General features: G+C 35.8%; 1 protein-coding gene across 4 annotated transcripts in view; it reads right to left on the bottom strand.

Moving 5' to 3' along the window:
• Positions 1-124: 124 nt before the first annotated feature.
• The window catches only part of SV2C (synaptic vesicle glycoprotein 2C), a 113,576-nt gene continuing 90,828 nt past the window's right edge, over positions 125-22,872 (bottom strand). For all 4 annotated transcript variants that reach the window (XM_064402719.1, XM_064402720.1, XM_064402722.1 and 1 more), the window contains 4 exons: positions 21,826-21,959; positions 20,345-20,548; positions 19,333-19,492; positions 125-9,720 (listed from right to left, as the gene is read on the bottom strand). In XM_064402719.1, the coding sequence (XP_064258789.1) occupies positions 9,537-9,720; positions 19,333-19,492; positions 20,345-20,548; positions 21,826-21,959 (682 nt within the window). In that variant the 3' untranslated portion in view covers positions 125-9,536. The remainder of the gene's footprint in view (positions 9,721-19,332; positions 19,493-20,344; positions 20,549-21,825; positions 21,960-22,872) is intronic.

The raw sequence follows: 22,872 nt of genomic DNA on the forward strand, positions 1-22,872 counted from the left end.
CATGAAGAACCATTGTAAAAGAACAATTAAGGTAAAATAACTGGGTTTTTTTCTATAGTGGGTAGTGTAGTGTCTTGTGGATAAAGAATAAAAATATTCTGGCTATCATCACACCTGGTATGTATTCATTGCAGAGAACATATCTTTATTTTAATATAGCAGAGCAAAAAATCATCCCCATTTATTAATCTGATGTACACTAAATAGCTTTGCATTTGTTACACAGATGATAAATATTTTGCAGATAAACTTATAAACACTTCCACATTTTATAGATTTATGCTGTACACAGTCATCCTACATAGAGCATGCCCTTTCACAAATATACAGACAGCTTTCCTCAGAGGACTTAATCAAAACACTTGGTCAAACATTTTGGAAGCTGGCAATCTGACACTGATGAGGATACTGAAAAGATGAGTTCACAATTGTACCAGCTGGACTTGAAATGAAAAATTCAGAACTCCAAAAGAGAGAATTTATCAAGGCACACACATGCAAACATATATATACAATAGTGATGACTGTAACCTGCTTTCCAGGCACAAACAGCAGTAAAGAAAACAAAGAAGGAAAGAAACAGAGAGGTCAGGACCATTGCCAAGATCTTGATGTAGATCTGAAGTCAAATTCCCATGTTCAAATTTAACATGGGAAAATTCAACTTTAAAGTAGCTTGTTACCCGTATATACAATATGTACATGTTACCTTGCATTGAGAAATGGAGATTGTCAGAAATGGTAATGATTTTCTTGACAGCACATGGCCGCTGACATACATACCTGTGTGTTTGTACACTGAAGACTGTTTGAAAAATAGTACAGCCAGAGCAGTTGGAAATTTGAATGGATGTTTAGAAGCAGAAACTAGGAACAGAAAATAACTGCACAAAACTAGGAAAGAATACATGTTTTCCTTCTGTTGCTTAGCATTGAAAAATACTAACAGGTTTAAGATCAGTAACCTGACAATGCCAATAAATTGCAGTGAAAGAAAAAATGAACAAGTTTTTAAGGAAATCAATACCCTTACAAGAGCAATAAGTTGCAGTGAAGACCAAGCACTCTACTCTCTGTACCTCATCCTTGAGACCTCAATTCTGTATATATGTCATTACACTTCAATGGAAACTGACCACTTAAAAAAATCTCATTTTATACAGATAATTCCTACATATATTTAAGGCCAAGCATGACATACAATTTAGTTGTCACAATGTTGTGCAGCTGAAGGTAATACAACATTTTTTTAAAGTTTAATTGGGGTTTTTAATACAATATTCTGTAGAAAATGATTAAAAGAAGTTGCCAGTTTATTCACTTAGCATTGGTATTGAAATTCTTTTAATGTTTGTGAAGCACTACATTCATAGGAAAAACCAGGCTAAAATTATTCTTCCTAAAAAAAGGGCTGGAAAAATACATTTCTCTCACAATAGCAATTCCAGCATGGCAGTATACACAGTCACATACCTCCTATTTTTGAAAGACAAAGCTCCTGACTCTAAAAAATACCTTCACTATTGTTAGTATGCAACAGGGATCAGATTACACATACAAAGCTTGTGACACCTAACACTTTGTAGGATCCTAAACCACTTGGGGGACAAAAAATGCAGGCAGACACTAGCAGCTTGGGGCATTTTTAAAATTCTTATACATGAGTTAGCTTTCCTGCAGTGCTAATTTCATGCCTGCTCTCAGTTTTTGTTGCAAATGTCATATTGGCCTTTCATTTCATTAGTGAGTCACTAAAGGAATCAGTCTCCTTATTAGGACGATTGGTAGCAGGAAGGAAGAGGAAAGTGCTAAAAGGTTTGTCCAAAGGAGATGATGGCAGGTTGTGTTTAAGTATGTCTTCAAATATTCTCCTTTTTCTTCCAAGCCATTGATTTTAATCTATGTTTACTCATTTCCATATAAACAGTAGTACTATCTACTGCTGCTGTAGATTTGAAGACAATTTTCTACTTAAAACTGCCTGTTTGTGATCATAATTAGAAACTATATTCTATGGTTTCATTCATTGCATATGTTTACCCCTTGGAAAGGTCTCCTCCTTTCCAAAATAACTATAATGTAAGCCTTGCTACTCTTTCTTAGCCGCTTCCCAAAGGTTTCGTAAGCACTGGTATTTAGTTTATCAACTCATGAGAGACATGGGGATAAAAAAGAATAGCAAACTGCTTGGGTCGGTTGGTTTCTTTGTTTTAATCTTATTATAGAGCTGGCTTTCCTATAGCAAGCATACGTTCTTTCCTGTGAAAGGAATATGCCCTTTCTTCTGCTTTCTTACTTCTGTTGCATGAGTGCATGTCCCCTTCAGAGGAAGAATACTACAGAGAGTGAACATCCTGAAAAGACCAAAGAAGAAATGTAGCAGATGCCAGAGCTTTTGGAAGAGCTCTTTCCACTGTCACTGGTCTGTGGGTATGTGGTGCTATTTTCACCCTGGATTGGCTTAATTTATATTATCCATTACTTTATATGGCACTAATTACTGTAGAAGATCTTCATGGGTGTTAATCATTAATTGAAAAACACCCTGGCAATGGCTCTGTTTCAGGCTGGTCAAAAGTTGCTGATAAGAATAGTAGCAGATAATTCTTTAACCACATCACTAGAACAACAGCAGCCATATATGCAGAAACAATGAAAAACATACAATACAGAAAATCACAGACATTTTCTCATACATTACACAGAAATTAGCATGTTGATATCCCCATGGACCATTTTGAAGGCCTTTTGGTTGAATAAGACAAAATTCATAGCTTTTAGGAGTTTATGTATCTGAGAGTGCTGTGTCTCCGAGTCACTGGAACATCACTGCCTCTGCATGATGTGCTGTTTTGCTGTTTGGCACAGTGTGATGGGGCAGAAGGGTGGGTTGGGCAGATGGGGAAGGCAACAGCTAAGTCAAAGCTCATTTTTCAGACCACTTTAGGTCTCCAATGACTGGAAGCTAATGGCCAGCTGAGATGACTCTTGGTATCCCAACAATTTTGCACATAAGTAAGTAAAGGTTTCTGCACAAGGAATGGAGCAGGATGTTATTTGTGTTCAAAGCATAATGCACAATGAAGAAAGTAACACTGTCACGGAGAAAGAAATGAGAACATGGTTTGTAAGTTTAATATTCATCTGTGTTATAGAGGTGAGTGTGTCCATATGTATGTATCCTCACTCACATATGTACTCACTTCTAACTGTGTACTATTTCTTTACAATATACAATATTATATAGCTTCAAGCTAGGATTTGAAGAAAACATATGAAAAAATAAAAATAATTGAAGCCTATTTCTTGAACTATTACTCTTCATTGTTTACATTTAATTTGATTCCGCTTCATTATTTTTCCCAACCCTCTTCTTTTTAACTGGGTAAGACAGACCCATGTAAGATTCACAAAATATTTTTGTCACATAGCTAGTGGGGAATGGGCATACATATGATCATACAAGGCAGACATTAAGAGGACAGAAGACATGACATAGATAAGAATACATGCAGAATTGTACAGGAGAAGTGCTAGCTGACAACTCTAGCGCTTGACAACAAATGAAACTGGAACAACACATATGACACTGGGCTCTTGCAGAGTACTCTACTTGCAACGAGCTGTGAGTGCTGTCCTTTAGCATTAAAGCAGCTTCAGCTTGATTGGTCGTGATTGCTTGTGAAAACTGAATGGCAAGTGGTAGATGTCCAAAATTAGAAAGTAGAAAGCTAAACTGAAAACCAGATCCTTAGGATCCAAGAGAAATGAACTTAGGTGGTTAGCTGTGGAGAGAGTGCTGAAAGTGCCTGCCAGCTCTTTTTCTCTCTCACTTTCTCTCTCGCTTGTGGGCTGGTATGTCTGGCTACAACTCAAATGTGTTGATGGCCAGAGTAGGGGCAAGGTCTCTACAAATCATCTTGGTTTTATGTGTCATTAAAATGTATATTCATGAGTACCCTGGGTGGAAAGAACAGTACTTTCATGTCAGGTCATCCTCACCCAAATACTCCTGTTAAGTAATCTCCAATCTTTGGTTATCAGACTGTACTAGTGAGAAGTAAGCAACATGTTCTAGACCTTTGTCAAAGAGAATAGATATTTTGCCCTAGAAAACACTGTACTTTTCCCTAAGTGTTTTGGTCCTATTAAATGTAACTCGTGTGTATATTGTGGGAGGAGACTGCTGAAAATTACTGCTTTGTTCATTTTGAGTTCCACAGGATGTATTCAAAGGCCCAGAACTCCATGTTATAGGCCAGCATCTTTGGCCTATATATAATTTAAAAAATGTTTAATAAGAAAAGTAAATAAATCAGACTCAATTAATATTTTTTCTGTTTTTCTATAAAACAATGTTATACAGCTAGAGTGGGACTAAATGTTGAAGGGCTCTTCCTTTGCAGGAAGAAATAGGAAATTGACTTCTACAAAAAAAAAAAAAAAAAAAAAAAAAAAAAAAAAAAAAAAAAGGAGCAGTTAATGATAGTGACTCTAAATATATTTTGCAGCACTTGTTGAAATTATTAGAAGAAAGCAAATGAAGATGATAGCAGCACATGGACTTGTTGTAGATTACGTGAGGTTAAATGAAGGTAAGAGAGATCTGCAAGTAGCATTATAAGTTGATGATTTCCATTTAATTCATGTTTTGAACTGAGTTCAAGATTTTCTGGCTAACATGTCTTTTCTAATTCCACATCATTGCCTGAACCATGTATTACCTTGAAAGTACAAGCAAAAGTCTGTATTTTCATGCTGTGTTTTCTCAACTAGCAGCATTTGAAAGTACTAATGCAGGCAAATACATAATATTTTACAGCAAGTTTAATGGACAAGAAGGCAGGAAATATAGAAAAGCAGCCTCTCAGATGTGTTTTCTTCTGGAATATGATTACTGAACATGTGTTTTCTTTCAAAACAGCAGAGGAAGTGGAGTATTTCTGTTTTTACTTCTTGTGTCTTTGACCCCCTGAGTGCAAAGATTCATTTTTTAATGTTGTGATTGAAATTTCAATTGCATTTCCAGGCTATTAAACAGGAAACATGGCTTGTAGGTTGTATTAGCATGATATCATCTTGTTTAGGTAAAGAGGTGCAACTGGATGTAAACATCTTTCTCTGACTAATGAAGATTAATTTAAAACTCAGAATAGGGAAGAGAGCTAAAGCCTAGCACACAGAGGTTGTCCATATGAGGGACTGAGGACTATATTACTTTGCTGAGAATTGGTATCCACCATTGTGCCTCAAGAGCAGTTACAGAAAGATAAGGATCCACAGTGGTAGAAAGAAGACAAAAAGAATACAGAATATAATTTCCTCCAAATGGTGCTGAGCTAGGTGCACAGGCAAGAAGATTCCCTCAAATCAGGAGGTCAACAGGGACTATTCTGAGAGGACACCTCTCCTTGTATTAGGTCAGCCTTCTCAATAGGCAGGTAAATGTGGATTCTGGCTGTCTCAAAAGGTGAGATTCACACACAGGACTTCCAAGGCTGTTTTACATATTTTTTTTAAAAAAGTTATAACCAAAATGCAAAAGATATGTAAAACTTCCTACTGAACATTACTGGGAAGTCAGAAGCAAGTAAGAGAGTTTTAATTTTCTTTAAGGCTGGTCCCCTAGCAAGAAAAGTAATTTGGGTTGGAATGAATGGAATGGCAGGAAGAGAAAGCAAGCAGAGCTTACGTTAGCAATCTTAACTTTGACCCATATTCCTGTGATAAAAGAGGAGCAGACTACTGGAACCATCAGGAAGGAGGGCTAACTCTTTTTCATCAGTGTCCAGCTTTTGTATTACACAGATCTGTCAGGGAAGGGGTTAAAATCAAGCTGAGAGGAAGAAGGTTTCCCAGTAGGTCTTTAATTACCAATCCTGTGGAGTCCTCCACTGTGAACACCTATTCCTAGTTCCCTTTCTAGGAGCCTGTACTGAACAACCAAGGCAGGGATTGCCAAATGTTGCAGCACATGCTTCCAAGCTAGCATGGACATAACCAAGCTGGTCAAAGAGTACTAACATGATGAATAAGTTGCTTTAAAGAAATTAGAGTCTGCTAAGTCAAGTTCTACCATTAGACAACCTGTAAGGAGTAAAACTAATTCAAATAAAATTTCTATGCCAAAAATGGAAACATGTGGTCTCCTTCGTGGACAGTTTCTAAATTTCAAAATATTTGACTGTTATGGTTAACAGCATTCTAAAGGCTGTGAGTCACATGTTTTCAGGGGTCATTGTGCTTTTTGTCATTGCTACTGTTGGGATGAGCTTTTCAGCTGCACAGAAAATTCCTAGATGTTATATCCTCCTTCAGGGATATAGACTGAGAGGGATTTCTAGTTAGCAGTCAGTCAGTTTTGCGACCAAAACACACAAATAAGCAGTTTTGATTTCATAGGTTTTATAACTGTAATACACAAAAAATATCAATTTTGCTTCTGTCTGGTGTATTAGGAATCTAGCCATGCCACTAAGCAATTCTTTGTGTAACATATAAACAAATAGACATAGAAAGAAAGTGCAGATCCTTCTGTTCAATATTTATTACCTGTGATTGTTTTGGAGACTGCAAGAAAAGATGCAGTTACTGAAGACCAGTCATATTAACTTTGCTTATAATGTAAGTAATATTTGTGTCCAGATCTCCATAGATTTCGGTTCCAGTTGGTGGATTTCACCTATCTCACAAAGTTATTTATAGCGTGAAATTGCATTCACTTTTTTGTCTTTAAGAGATAAAGCTTTACTATGCTAAAAAAAAATGATTGAATATTCAAACAACTTTGGTGTTGGCTTGCACACTAGCTCAAATCTGTTGAGCCAGCTAGCTTGCCATCTGGGAAAATTCTAACTTTAGGTTTTGTTTCATATGTTGGAATTGTTCTTGGTTTTTTTCTTTGTTCATCTCTTTCATTTACTTATTCTCCCAATTCCTATCCACTATTCTTTTTTCTTTTTTCTACCTTAGAACATTATAATCCTGGACCATGCAGTGTCCATTTTTAAAAATCTCTGCTAATTCCTGTTGTTGCTACATTTCATTTCATTACATCCAGACTTAATCACAGACCCATGATATAGTCAGGATTTATGATAAGACCAGCACTGATAATTGACATATGTGTAATGAGATTTTAGAGTGCTAAACTTGAATGATAGACCTCAAAAGCTGAGTATTATTTTTCTGTGACCCATTTCCTTCAAGCTGGTCAGAAGGTATGAAGTGCTGCATCTGAGTGTTATGGGAATTACATGCAGAGATGGACAGAATATACTACTGCAAGAGGACAGTGCATAGCAACACAAAGCAATATTTTACCAGTTGTTGGTGTTTACTCCAAGTATGTACAGAGGCTTCAGATTTCAAAGTAACTTGTGCAGTATGTGCAAGGAGTTGAACATGTGCTACTAATGAATTGCACAGAGAAAAAGGGCTCAAATATAATAGTAATTGTAGAAAACAGCCTTAAAATAATATTAAGGCTATGATTTGTGGAAAAAAGGCCACTGGTGCAAAACTAAGGCCAGAATTTTTTCTAGACCTTAGTGAAAAATAGTTCATCATTTATTAGCATAGTTTAGAAATTTAAGAGACATGTCTAAGTCAGATTTAAACATAAAATATTTCATCTCAAATACCTTCATCTTAACACTCCAAAATAAACACACTCGCTATTTTTTTTAAATTACCAACATCAAAATAATGCCCCTTAGTTTTCCATATTCAAGCTTTTTAAATTCTGCCAATTTTCTCATTTCATAGGTGAAAAGAGCATCTTGGGCTAACATCTTTTGTGCTACAATGTGTAGCAGAGGCATTTGTTAGTAACTGAAAATGTCACTTCTAGAATCAGTAGATTAAACAGTGAACTATAAATATGTTGAATGGTCTTCTTACATAGAGCTTTACTGATTCTTTTAATATGACAAAGATGATGACTGATAAAGACTGCAGTGCCACATATTACTACCTAAATCCAAGTTCACATCTAAGAGCAAGAGAAAAATAAATGAAAAAAAAGGTCTAGCTTAAAATATGATGAACTTATTTGAAAGCTTAGTTGCTTGGCAATGATTCATCTACCTAATAAATGCTGTCAGACATAATTAGAAAAAAATACTGAATAAAATTTCCCATATGTTTATAGCAAATTTGTTATTTCACACTTGAAACTGCAGATAGTTAATCAGCAGATACAAGTTGTCTTAGCTCCACTGAAAGCAATGCCAGTTTTTGTCATAAGAGGATCTGTCTCTTTTCTTTGATTATTTTATAAATGTATCTGTATTAAATTTATAATGCTGATTTTTTAAAGAAATCCCGTAACTTTTTGCATAGCATTAGGACTGATGGGGAATTTTCCAGTAATCAGAACAATCCACAGCATAGAAGGACTGTATTTACTAACATTTGCTTTCCATCTATGCACTTGGTCTAATAAAAGCATTACTATTCCCTGCAGCCTTGCCATGGCTTATTTCTTAGTGGCTTTTCAAACAGACATTTGAAAATATTAAGTGGTTAGGCATTTCTGGAACTATTAAAAATTGTCCGAGAAAATGGTTATATTAAGAAGTGTAGAAACTATGAAAAGAATTAAGGTCTTTACATATATAAATTCCAAATAAACCTCTGAAATCATAATTGTTATAGTCCAATGGCCTGATTCTTCCTTTACTCTTACTAACAACAGCAAAACTATTTGCATTCATTCATTCCTTGAATAAGACGAATTCACTGTTTTAAATGGAAAAAAAAATCCAGATGCCACAAATGAGAATAAAACAAGAGTTTTCTTGTTTTTCCTGTTTATTATTTTTCTGGAGCATCAGCAGCAAAAAGTGAAAATGTTAATTTTTTAATTCTCTCTGCTGCATACCTATATGGATTTTTTAATTCCCTGCAGTAGCTGTTGCCTTCTCCTCAGTCAGTATGGGGTGTAGTTGGTAATCTTTGCTTAGATTGAATCTGCCTAAAAAAGTATCCCAAGGAAGAGTCATTGCCACGAGTTTTTATCACTTAAGCACAGCTGCAGAAGGTCACTGTTCACAGTGCTGATGCAATCAGTTGAGTTTCCTGACAAATGTTGCATGCATTGATACATTAACATTCCCCACATCAATACTGCCAAGTAATTGACTTGCACGTCTGTACTTTTACTAAAGCTCACAATGCCATGGCCAAATTTAGCATGGGTTTTTTAAATAATCTGACTGCTTTCATTTTAAATATCTAATTATCAGTATGGTTTTTACTTTCCTGGGTATGTCACCAAAACTCTTTTAAGAGGTAGCTTTGCACTTCAAAGTGAAATGGGTTTGAATAACAAAATATGCAAGCAAATAAAAGTAAAATTTAAAAATTTCATGCAGAGGTTGTTAAATCTCTGCTACTCCAAAGTATCTTTTGAGTTTGATTTCTGACATTTGAGCACTCTAATGTGTGTTGAGAATCTGAAGCCTTTGCACCATCAGTCAGGAGAATGACATTTGTACAAAGAATGAAATAAATAGTGAATTTTTTTTTCCCAGTTACATCAACACCTGGGTTCTTGTATCAGGAAGCCGAAGTCCTACCAGACCTCCACATACTAGCACAGTAGAAGCAAGGAGAATAGGGATTGCTTTGGTGATACCAACAAGGGAACCGAATATTAGGTTTCCAAGTACAGCTGCAGCTTTGCATAGTGCATTCAGAAAGCCAAAGCCTGTTGCCCTAGAAGAGAAAACAGAAGAAAGTTAAAATACAGGTGAAAGAGTAACACATTTGAGACACATCCTCAGTGCAAATAAATCAGTACAGTCCCAATAGCTTATACAAAATTTATGCCAATAAAGATTTTGTGCTCATATTCTGTGCTGTTATTTAAAATAAGAAATTAAAGCTCAGCTGCTACAGTATTTCACAAGGCAATTCATTTTTCTGCCTCAGGGTTTAAAATGTGAAATGAATGACTGAACAGGTGAGTTTGCACCTCTAGAGTTGAACATGGAACTTGCAAATGGAAATTCAGTAAGACTTAAAAGGCTAGATTAGGAGAGCAGACATGTCAAGTAGCTCCCAAAGGAGAACTGCTTTGTCATCTGTGTGATGATTCTTATTTGGAATTAAAGGATGATCATCTTAGGGTACTGAATTAAAATTGAGTTTCTTACAGGTGGTACACATGTCAAAACAGTGCTTTTTCAAAGGCTAATGAGACTTCCAATATTAATGAATGTTCATCTCTTAGAGGTGAAGAAGGTAGAGTATATAAAAATCTGTTGGGTGAAAGAAATAACTGCGAAACTTTGGACAAAAGGAAAAGGAAACAGACTGCCAACAGAAAGTATGACACCAGTAATCAGGTGGAGTCTTGCATTACAGCAATGTAATTTTAGTAGTCTGCAGTATTTTTATTATTTTGTAACTCTTGGATATATGTCTGATGCAAACTGCCATAATTTACATTGTGTTTTGACATGACTGTATGATTCATTGATGCAGGAATAAGCTTGCCCTACCAGAAGTTTCCTAACAAAGATATCTGTATAATGGTAGAATCTGTAACATTTCTCATCTCTCTTGGAAGTTCAAAAAAATAGTTCTGATTTTCAGAACAAAATATTTCTTGCTTGCACTGTAATTAAAAGCCCTAGTCTATTCAATAAGAATTAAGAGAAATGCTAGTGATCTAAGTGACTTTAAAGGCTCTAGTTATTCTACTGAAGCACCTGTGAGAGAAAGGAAGAGCTCTTATGCTCAGATCTAGACTGAGATCCTGGAAAGTTTGAAAAACTTCTACTGGAGCTACTAAAGAGGAGCCAAGAGAACCAAAAGTAAGAAGTACGAACACTTGACCCCAGCTAAGAGCAAGGATGTTCTCAATGCTCTTTGCAGAACAGATTTTTGTTTTTGAAAACTGCAAACAATTATATCAAGGCATGAGAGATCCTCTGTCTGAAGCAACTGATTGACCTATCCACAGCCCAGAGTGCCAGAGTTCACCTCCTCTACTCTTTGGCAAATCTCAATAGTGTAGATCAGTTAGACCTGTTGGTGTCATGCTTCCAAGCTGTTTGCTAGGGGAGTGGTAAAAGCTTTGGTCTAGGAGAGGTGACCAGGATAGAGGGGCTTTCCGCACTGTCCATGCCCTGTGTGGGATACTGTGCTTCAGAATAATACCAATCCTGGTATATCTCAGGACCCTTCATCAAAAGAATGATGACTAGGTCTAAATCCTTGTACATTTCTAAAATACTGTGGTTCGCTCTAAGAAACATAATCCTAGTTAACCCACAAAGTCAACTCCACATTCTGAACAAGATTCAGAATGTGTAATTTTTAAATAATGGTGCCTTTCCTTTCAAATTCTTAAATAAATAATTTAAAAGAATGTCTGCAGAACAGAATTAAGACATGTAACATACTAATTAATGCCCCTTCAGACAGTTTTTTTCCCCATTATATTAAACATTTCTTTTCCATTGTTGCAGACCAAAGTCAGTTCCCTTACATAAAGTATTATAAAAGTAAATCAGAAGAGTTCATAGTGTTCTAGTATCAGCTTTGTGTATTGTATGCTTTTTCTGAATCTGGGACAAAACAGAAATTACTTTTTTTTTAATGGGTGATTATATATTTATGTATTATTAGTTTGGCAATATGCCTCTAGCACCCCCCAGCAATATTTTAATCTCTGAAATGTCTGATATTTAGCAAAGAAATTACTGGTTTGTCTGAAGTAAGCACAATTCCTCGTTGTGTAAAGCATGGCACCCATCCAGACAGTGCATGACACTAAGTATTGGCAGTATCTAAAGAAAAAGAGACAGGTAATTTCTACATCAGAGTAGAAACTATCAAAAAAATCTGGGGGAAAAAACAAGTAGAAGAGACCTACATGTGTCTGTCTCTCACGTGTTCAAAGTCCTTATTTACTTGTTTTGTATATATTTGATTGAACCTGCAGTACTTTTACAAAATACATAGTGCTAAGGAAACCTAAACATGCACATCTTGGACATAACAATTTTGAAAATGACAGGTTCTGCCCTCCGGCAGCCAGGACCCCTGAGGGCTGCCAGAGAGCACATTGCTGAGAGCAGCAGATGAGGAAACTTGGACAAGTGTTGTGTTTTGAAATTTCTGACAGAGAAACATTTTCAGCAGCTCCTTGAAAATCCCATTTTCAGAGGAGAAACGATCAAGTTAAAAAATGCCCATCCTAAGCACGACCTTTGGAGGAATGGGTCTGAAGGAGGAGCATGAGCTACACTGAAGGGAGAAGAGAAGAGTGTCGTACTGGGATCAATTTCCATAGCCTAAGAGAAAAAAAGTAAATGTCTAGCATGGAAACATTTGTGCTCCAGGGATATATAAAGTCCAAAATATCTGGAGGAATATGACCCAGGATGGGTTGCAGCTACTGAGAGGGAAGGAGCCCCAGACTGACGGATCTTGTAGGGTTCACAAAACCACAGAGTGTGTAAGGTTAAAAGGGGCCACAGTGAGTCACCTGGTCCAACCTCAAAGCTCAAACAGAGTAATTTTAAACCAGCAGGTCTGCCCCAACCTGCACTGATTATTCTTCCTGAGATGCAGGACCCTGCATTTACCTTTGTTGCATTTCAAATGGCTCTTCTTTGCCCATATCTCCAGCCTGTCAAGGTCCTTCTGAAGAGCTGCACAAAGCATGCAGGCAGGAGATTCTTGAAGAAAGGGTTTATTAAAATAGATTGTATTGCAAGCAGGTGGAAAGAGGTTAAAGACAACACAGCTGGACTGGAAAACCAAGTTTATGTGATAGGATAACAAGAGATTGCAGCTATTCTGAAGAACTCAAGGGAAGAAGGAAAGGAAAAGAGCAGAATGGTTCTAATGTCAGCCTCATTTATGCACGAAAATTTCTTCTAAAGTTATGGTGGTGACTGGCTGTGATCAGAATCTGCACATAAATATGATTTTCTTGGTTGTCAATGCTGATGTAAAATCAAACTTAACTCCAAATAACAGTAAAACAAAAAAACCAAACACAGAGAAACTAGATGCCTAGTCATCAACAGCCTCAGTATATTCAGAGATACCAGAACTCCCCAAAGAATACACAGATCCAGCTAAAAAAAATTCAGATAGATACAGGCACGTAATCTTTGGAAAAACAATAGCACGAAACATATGGGGATGTTTTACTTATGTTTAGTGTTGTTTTATACTACCTTATAAAGAAAGGTAAGCTGTTACACAGATGTTGGCTGCTTATATCAACTAGTTATGACAGTGGTCTGAATACAATTTTCTGAGCAATTTGAACCATTTCTTTTCATGTTCTGATTTCTACAGATGCCACTGTTCTTTAGATCTATTCTTGATTATATACCTATCATTACTGTATCAGATTCTAAAGTAATTTTATAATACATACAATATCTCTTCTGCCTGAACAAAATTAAGGCAATTTTTTTGTGCCTAAAAACCAGTTCTGTTGGTAAAATGGACTTACAGAATTTTGCTTATTGTAAGGGGTTTTTATTAGTCTAATCCCATGAGTGTTATCAAAACATAAAAAAATAAAACTAAGAAAAAGTAAGCTCATTTTATTGCCCTTAGCTGTCCTGATAATTAAAAAATGAACAACCCAGAAGAAGTTCAATCTTTTAATCTTTAAGCAGATTTCAGGCATGTCCTTTTGCCTAAAATAAGCACGTAATTGGCATGAACAACAAGATTTTAACAGGCTTAAGTAAATTGTTGTTATGACCTGTACCTGAAAAGCACTGTTTAATCTTATATCTTCACACCCTTCAATTTTAATACTGTGTTTGAATGTGTTTTTACTTACAGTCAGAACAAAGTGTCAAACCATTATGGAGCTCTAGGGATAGCAAATTCAGACTGCTTGCTTTTTTAAAACATCCTTCTTAGAACAGTTTGTGATTCAAACTCTTTAAAATCTGTATTAATTCATGCTTTTATAATTAATTCTCCTGGATCTAGGGAAATAAAAATCCTGGAAATAAATATACTGAGATAAATATGCTGCAAATCACACATGTGTATGACTATAGTCTCTTGCGGCATTAGTACAGTCTCTGTTACAGTGTTTGAGGAAAGAGTGTCAGCAAATGATTAAAATTATGTGATGTATCATCTTAGCATGATGAACAAATTAAGTGAAAAATTCTAAGGGAATAGGACCATCTATGTATACAACCATTTTCTCAGTGTTGATCAATAATTGGGCAACCTTTTGCAGAAAAATGTCATATTGACTTCATGAGCAATCCTCATTACTGGTCAAGGAAGACCAGTCATAAGTAGCAAGAATCCTTTGTCCAGCTAAAGAATTCACTTATGTATTTCAGGCACATCAGTAAGACAATGCTGGTTAATCAATTTAGGATTGTCTTAAAAAAAAACCCAGATACAGAATTTCGTGTTGATAGGAGAAAAATACTAATGTCTTTTATAAAAATGTCAGCATGAAGAGAAAGCTCAATGTTACTGAAAAGGAATTTTCCCCAATGTGATTTTACTTTTGCTGTTGAGAAAGCTGTAGCAAAGAAAAATGCTTATCTTCCTTTCATCCAAGGTCCACATAAAAATGGCAAGAGTCCAAACAGTTAAAAATAGAGGGATTATCCAAGCCTTTAGACTAAAAGAGCTTGTTTCCTGATTGCCACATATGTTCCTTCTTAGACCAGGTGCTTGTATTCCTACATAAAATACTTCAGATCCACTTTTCCACTGCTAATAAAAACTTCCTGTGGCAGAGCGCTAATAAATGTGTAGCACAAATATTTGTTATCTTTCTTGCCAGAGCAATTTACAAAATAGCAAGTTACAACAAAATGTTGTTAGGATTAATAATATGTAAAGCATTAAAACAGAGTATCCAAATGTTCTATGGACAATTTTCTATGTCAGATACTTTTATATTCTCTTAAAAAGTTAATACAGAACTACATATCACGTAGTTCATGGCTTGATCAATTATAGTGCTGTGTGTGCAAATAAAACCGTGGAATTTACCTTCCTTCCTTGGACTAGTGCAAAAGGTATAGGTGTGGCAGGTCATGCCTTAAAAACTTTAAAATTTCAGCAAAATGCAGTTGAACTATATCCACAGGATGAGAGTAGAAAATAGCTGTCAGGGAATCTACTCTAAGTCAATTACTGCTATTATGACTCAAAAGAATAGAAAGTTTCTATTATCCACACCAATACAAACTTGGAGATACTGTGAGAATAATATTTGTTGCCGTGGGCATAGATCCTAAGGGTTCAAAAAGATGTTAAAAAATTAAAAATCATGAACAGAAGATAGACTTATTTCTTAATTATGGCCAAACCCTTACAAATTTTTTTCAGAGGCATTAAAAAAAGGCAAAACAGGATGACTTAATTTTGTAGCTCACCTTGAATTCTAAGTATTCCTGGACAAGATTCAAACCCAGATCTATGGCAGCCATAGAAAAACGATGAATTGCTGGTGATCTGATGCAGTCTGATTTATTCTCTATGTGGGAGATGATCTATTTCTATTCCACTTTCTATTTAGGTTTTAGTTATTTGTTGTATCATTTCCCTGATGAGAATTTTGGCTTATAATGCTGGTGCTTCCCAAGTCCACAAGAAGACACCACTTATGTGAAAGTAAAAATTGCCTTTTAAAGTGATAAAAATGTCCTAAAGTTCCTTCTTCAGAGAACTTAAGCTTTCTTCCATCCATATTTATATTACAGGCAGAGCTGAGGAACTGTGCAGTGTTATTGCAGGCCCCTTGGGCACACACATTACAATGCAAACTGTAATTACCTCATCACACAATATTTTTTTTCCGCATCACTCTGCCAATGCAGAGAACAAAGAGGGCTTGAGGGTAAAATATAGATGTAGTGAAGAAAATTTCGTTTCCCTCATCTGATAGAGGAGTTGGAAGATGCACTGGGGACTGTAACATGGGAAAACAGTTTCATGGTTAAGAGAGTGAAGTGCTGTCAGAAGAAAGGATAAAATCCCTACTCCTATTGCACAATTTGCATATGATGCAAGCAAGTCACATAAAGCTAACAAAATGGTCTTTAAGCATACATTTCATATTTTCTAGGTGCTCAGCTTAGCACCTTCAGGTTTATGTTGTTGGAGTGCTAGGCACCTATAGGTGTACTGAAGTTACACTTCCAGCCCATTCCTCCTTCTAAAATGCTCAGTGACTGGAATTTTGGGTGTCACACACTCCAGCCTACAGATTTCCTCTCCTGATGGATAGCAGAGTCCATTAAGAATATAAGGTAAAGGACAGGAGAAGAGACAAGAAATAAAATAAAACTTCTTTACATTCTTGAGTTGTATTAATTTACTTGTTGGAAATCACTAGTTTATATCTAGCTATCATGAGTGTCTTCTAAAATTTGTGTATTGAAAAGTTAAAGAAATGGTAGAATATTATCAAAATATTATTAATTACTTCACATGTATAATCTAGAAGACAGAAACCTACTTATGACCAACATTAGTAACATTATTTTCCATTTGAACATTACTTCATCATCTACCTGAGAACCATTTGAAATCTATAGGTCCTCTAATATCTATTACAGCAGTTGTACAAACCAGCTGAGGTTTCACGAAGAACACAAAAGCAAAAGCTAACCTAAAATAGCATAAAATTTGGCTGTACTCATCAAGAAAGTAGGACAAACTATGTAGTTACCTCGATTCCCGGGATCAGTAAACTAAAATGTTAATATGTAGATGAGTCTGAATTTATACAGAATCCAAATCTGTCAAGATTTTGAAGCAAGCATAGCTGATAAAGAATAAACTGAAATGTGTGCCCTGTATCACATAGACTGCACCTTACCAAACTGTTCACCACACTCCTGCCTGGCCAAAAGCCAGTATGATCCCTAAGCTTCTCAAGTACGATTTATGAAACACCTTTCGTATTGTACTGCACAACAGCAGCAAAGCCCCTGCAATTCAGCAACTGGCTGGTCTCCAAGAGGAGGAAGAGGAGGGGCTACCAGTCCAGCCTCTTGTGCATGGTAGCATGAACTGGCCTCATTTCAGCCATCTATCTTTAAGCCCAACCTCCAGCTACCCTTTGCTGCACATTTGTGGTCATTTCACTGATAGGCTGTAAGAAAATAGTATTAAACACTGAGAGAGTGAGCAAAGATTTTATGCTTAGATTCCCTTTACAGGAGAATTTGGAAGCCAGTTTCAGGACCAGATTCAGTCTGGAATTTGTTTGCTTTTGCTTTGTAGCAAAAGAGATCATCTTAAGTATGAAGGATTTCATATGCAAAAACAGATCAGGAAGCTTCATGTCCCACATATGCCAAGAAAGGTTGTTCAGCCCTACAGTTACTTGCAGAAGCTGGAAATTCCCAGCAAACTGTGGCCAGCTGTGCCTGGTTATGGAGATCACAGGATTCTGAGAAGGAAACCCAGGAGTATGAAAGGTGAGCAATGTTGGTTGCTAAACGGCATCTAGTCTGGATTAAAAAAATTATCAGACAAAAATGATTGTAAACAAGTCATTTGAGTCTCTGAAGGTATTAATTTTCAAAAAGTTCTACAAAAGAAGAAGTAGCTTTGCTCCAGTCTAAAATAATGTCTTGAATTGGTTGTTTACTTATAACCAAGCTGGCAAAAACTAGCAGTCATGGTTCCATCACTATCAGAACTTCTGGGAAACAGTCTCATCAAAAGGATATGTCAAAAATGTCAACAGGTACATTCACCCATCAGCCTTTTTATACTGATAATTCAAGGGGACAAGTTTTTCCTCTGATTTGTTGTAAAAAAACAACTCAGTTTCAATTAAGGTTCTGTTTCCGGGCAGTTCTGCATACAAAAGATTTTTAAATAGAGAAAAGGTGAGTAAGAAATTGCTACAATCCCAAAGCTAGTAGAAACTATGAAAAACAACCATTGGATACAACTACAGATGCCTTAACATCTGTATAGGTATACATAGATAAATATCTGTTACATTCTTTTTATCATTCCTAGTAATGATTTCTTTTCCATTTCCAACAATGACTTTTCCAATTATTTTTCTTTACTTCATTTTAGGAAAACATTTGTGGCTGTTACATTCAGGAATACCCAAAAGATGGTCATTTCTCCAGTATATTTATTAGAATTATATCATAGCATTTGGATGGTGGAAGAATCCTTGCCAGAAGAGCAATTTCCTGAGGTGTATTAAAAATACTAGCACTTAATATTAAAGCTCATTTCTTGGGATTCATAAGTAGACTGGTATCGTTACTTGATATAATTACAGCTGTGGACATCAATTTCTTGTCTGAAGAAGCACATAATTTTAAAATGATAATGAAAGTAAAACAGGGAAGCCAGTCTACACTTATCTAAATCTCTTCACAGACAATGTTAAAGACAGGGTAAGTCCTTTCCAAAAAATTACACTTGTCAGTAAGGCCTCATTCATTTATAAACTGGAAATATTTTTCACTGCATTTCAAATATCCAGTGAATGACATAATAACTAGCACTGCAACAGGAGAAAGGACACAATGTCCTTTTTTAGGAATCTGGACAATTTTATTTAAATATTTTTAAGGATTTGAGAGGGGAGAAGTATTTAAGTCTATTCAAGATAGCACAGCTTTTACATTTTTGCACTCCCCATACAACAGAATATGACTCAACAGTTCTTCCTTCAGTCCATTATGTGACATAAGGTCAGGATTAAAAAGTGCCCTGTATCCGAAAAAAACCCAACCCATGTCATCTAGCAGCAATGCAGGATTTGAAAATTGTCCTGAGATTTCCTGCAAGAGCCCTGAAGAGTCAAGAGCAGTGCCCAAGATAATTTTTACCTACTTAGAGCACACTCCTAGTGGCCCTGCACACAAATTCACAGCAGACCCATTAGCAGCACAGGGTGGTTCAGACAGTGATTTTTGTCATGATTCCCACCATTTCACAGTCAACAGACAAATGGAGCTGTATTTCTGATTTGGACCAACTACTGCCCTTATATACAGTTAAACTACAGGAAACTCAAAGATACTCCATCATTGTTTTCAGAAATATTAGCTGTCTTTTAAATGAGAGTAGGTGTTAGACCTTCTGCTTTCAAATGAAACTACATTTATGGTATTTTCCTGATTAGGAGATATTTGATGCAAAACACATACTAAGTTGCTCAAAACCCCTCATTGTTTTCCTTTGCTTTTCATAGGGCAAATTATTAATTTGGCCCTCTCAAAACATCACTAACTCGGTAAGAACCATACAAAATAATTTCTATTTGCCATTTCTGCTGGTACATAGTTTCAGTGAATTTAGGGGAGGTGTAACTGCACATACCTTCTGTCTGTAGGATACAGTTCCACAGTAATGACATCTAGAGAGTTCCATGCTGAGATGGTGAGGCCATTGTAGAGGCACAGCATACCTATCATCATGGATTCGCTGGTCCCAAACCACAGGAAAAAACAGCTGATGCCAGAAAGAACCATGGAGCCACCTAGGTACAAGGCAGGTGAAACAAACATGTTGTGGAGTTTGTTTAAAGAATAACCTTTATTTTGTCTAATATTTCTATGCACACAGTGTAGCTAGATAAGTGACCCAAATATTTGAGTTAAAAACCCAAGAGATCTTCTCTACTGGTAAGGCCAGACAGAAAGACAAATGTTGAAGAAAGGAGGTCACAGAAAAAAATATGACTTCTCACATATCAAAATATATCCCAAAGTATTAAGTTGGAAGTCTCTTTGAATTACCAAAGCAAGATGCCTGAGCAAAACTACCCCTACTATTCTTTGTTCATCACCTTTTGCAATTGCATGAGACCTGTTCATATAATAAAAATGCTGTATTTATTTTAATGTATTTATATAGAGATATTGTCCTAGAAAATAAAGACAATGAACTACCACATAGTTATTTAAGTAAATTGAAAACAGATTTCTCATTGTAGACAATACACAGGAGATACCTTTCAACTGTGTTCCTATGCAAAATAGATAACAGACAAAGAACAGCTGATACTTTCCAGGAGCTGCTTCACTAGCTGAGAGTCACCTGTGCACATTTCTTTCCTTTCAGCTGGAGCAGAGATAAACCAATGGTCATCAGACTCCAAAATCTCATTCTAAATGCCTAGGTTATGGTCTTGTAAGATCTGTGGAAGAGCAAGTAGACGTGGCTACAGATCCTTTTTTTCCTTAGAGTTTCAAAACTGGGGGTTTTTAAAAACAGTATTTATGATGGCACATAAATTACATATCTGCAGAAAGAATGTTTTTCTAGTCAAATTCCTTGAAAAGAGGACATGTTACTTTTGATGTTCCCTGTACCAAAGTGAAGCCCCTACCTAGCATGGTTAACCGTCCTATTCGATCCATCAGGAGAGCAGACACAATATTTCCTGGTAACACTGCCAAAGTTCCCAGGAAATTAACAAAGTAGATCCAGTAGGCACTGTAGTCATCATCAAAAGAAATCTGGCATCCTGTCCTGATGTGAAAAAATGTGCAATTTATCAATTCACTGTCAACAAATTTATACTGCTCGAGATCTGTGGAAAGAAGAAAAAGAATAATTTCAGCTAACAGAAAACTCCATGTGCAACTTTTGATTAAAAACCTTTCAAATTCAAGCAAATTTAATGACAGCTTGGAGCTTCCACAGCTTTGCAAAAAGGCATTAATTACTGCTGGTAATTTTGATAGTTTTTATCTTACTAGAAAAATTTGCAAAGCTCTTGAAAAGGACAACTAAAGTCTGGAATTAGGAAGTTGTATTACTGTATTTTACCCTGCTGGACTGTATTTGGTTAAGGCCTTTCAGCACCAGTTGGTCTTGCATAAAGTATGCTAGGTATCTGCAAGTTTCTATGACTCAGTCTTTCTCAGTATTAGGCCTGCTATTTCCTGATGAGACTGTGAATTGTGGTCAGTTTGGTTTGACTTCCTTTAAGTGAAATATTCTGGTGGAATTCAGTTTAAAATTATTTTTGTTTCTGAGAAGGCCTCATGGTCTTCAGCTTGCTAATAGATAAGCTACTCTATGCAGTTAATTCTTCTGCCAATACCATTCCAGAGAATATCCCTATATTCCTTTTGTTTTTCCATTCCTTTTGTCAGCCTTATAAACCTGAATCAAAAATACCTTCCCTCTACATTAAGGTCATTGCTTGCTCAGAAACCTAGGTTTCTTACTGTTATGACTGCTGTAGTTACAGGAAAGTGGGAAGAAGTGTCCCATCTTTTCAACAAGCTTATTTGGCCATCTTCTACTTTCAGTTATATTTTATTAAACTGTATAAAAAGGAAGTCTTCTGTTTAAACATATGAAAATATGGATTCATATTTTTTTCACAATACTTAGGAGATTGGGAATTAATATAGACTAGGTAATTTGAATCCTATATTCAGATTCCCCTGCCACAGAAAGCATAGTGAACAATGTATTTAGCCAGTCCCTTTTGGACTAAATAAAAATACAGTCATTAAAGCTACCAGTAAAGTGGTAAAATGCATTTTCTTCTCTCCAGACTGAATCTCTTTAGAGATGGTTGAAATCGAAGATGAAAAATAAATCACTTATTATGTGAATAAAATAAATGAATCATTTTCTGAGTCAATATTAGGACTGCAGTATCTCTTGAGCAGTGAGATCCATTCACTTCTCTGTTGTAACAAGCTAGCTGCTTTTTATATATTATTATTCTCATTATTCTTATTATTATTATACAAAAGGAGTTCTTGTATGTCTTATTAGAAATCCACAAATTATAAATGTAAGATGAAAACATGCAGCTGACCAATGAGCATTTGAGGCTCTTTCTCCTACCTGTGTTGTAGAAGGTGGTATTCACGAAAGTACAGTTCCTGAAGTATGTGTTCAGTGAAGTAATGTCTTCAAAATAACAGTTCTTAAAAAGTGAATCTTCAAAGGTTACTGATTTAAACTTCATCATAATAAACCTGCCCAATATAAAGAATTGCTGTCAGTTTACCTTCATAATTTTGAAATAGCAACAGATGCAGCTATTTAGATCTAAAAAATCTCAACTCCAGTAACAATGGTTCCTTTGATGCATTTTGCAGATCTGATCAATGATTAACTCATTCTAGAATACTATTGTTCAGAAGAAGAATTAGTAAGACAAATAGCTCCACATAGTTACTGGCCCAAACTGGTAATATAATTTGTTTGGTAATATTTCTGTTGTTACTTGTCTTTAATCATCAATCAAAACCAATGTCATGAAATGCATGAGTCAGCCTTGTAAAATCACAATTGCTAGAAATTTGACATTACACCTGTAAACAGGGAGATCATGCTTCAGAAATTAACACTGGGAAAAAACAAACACTTGCTAATACCAACAAGCTGAAAATAAAGAATTTTTAAAAGAATCTTGATTTGTCAGAGGAGCACACTGGTTACTGGGTTAGGCTCAAATGCAAAACATATCGGTTTTAAAAATTGTTTTCATAAAATGGCTATAGCATGAATAAAAAGTTATATTGCCAGTTACACAGTAGACACGCAGCTGTAAGTATGTCCTCATTAATTCTGTGCCTATGGATACAATTGTAATTATAGTTATGATGTAAATTAAACGTAAACAATTTGCTGACAGCTTTTTTTTATTTCTGAACACCCTCCTTCCTATTGGCTCTCATTTAACACCTAGATTTTATCAAAATATAAATAGAAAAATCAGTGACAAATTATATTACATACAGTAACTTTCTACCCCGATGTCACTAGACTAAAGCAATGCTTTTTTGAGTAAGACGTTTTTAGTAAAATTCTACCAAATAACATAATTATGCTAACATCAGCAACCATAACAAATATGTGGAATGGCATCATTATTTTTATGATGTC

The sequence above is a fragment of the Passer domesticus genome, chromosome Z (assembly GCF_036417665.1).
Source record: "Passer domesticus isolate bPasDom1 chromosome Z, bPasDom1.hap1, whole genome shotgun sequence".
Lineage (NCBI taxonomy): Eukaryota > Metazoa > Chordata > Aves > Passeriformes > Passeridae > Passer > Passer domesticus.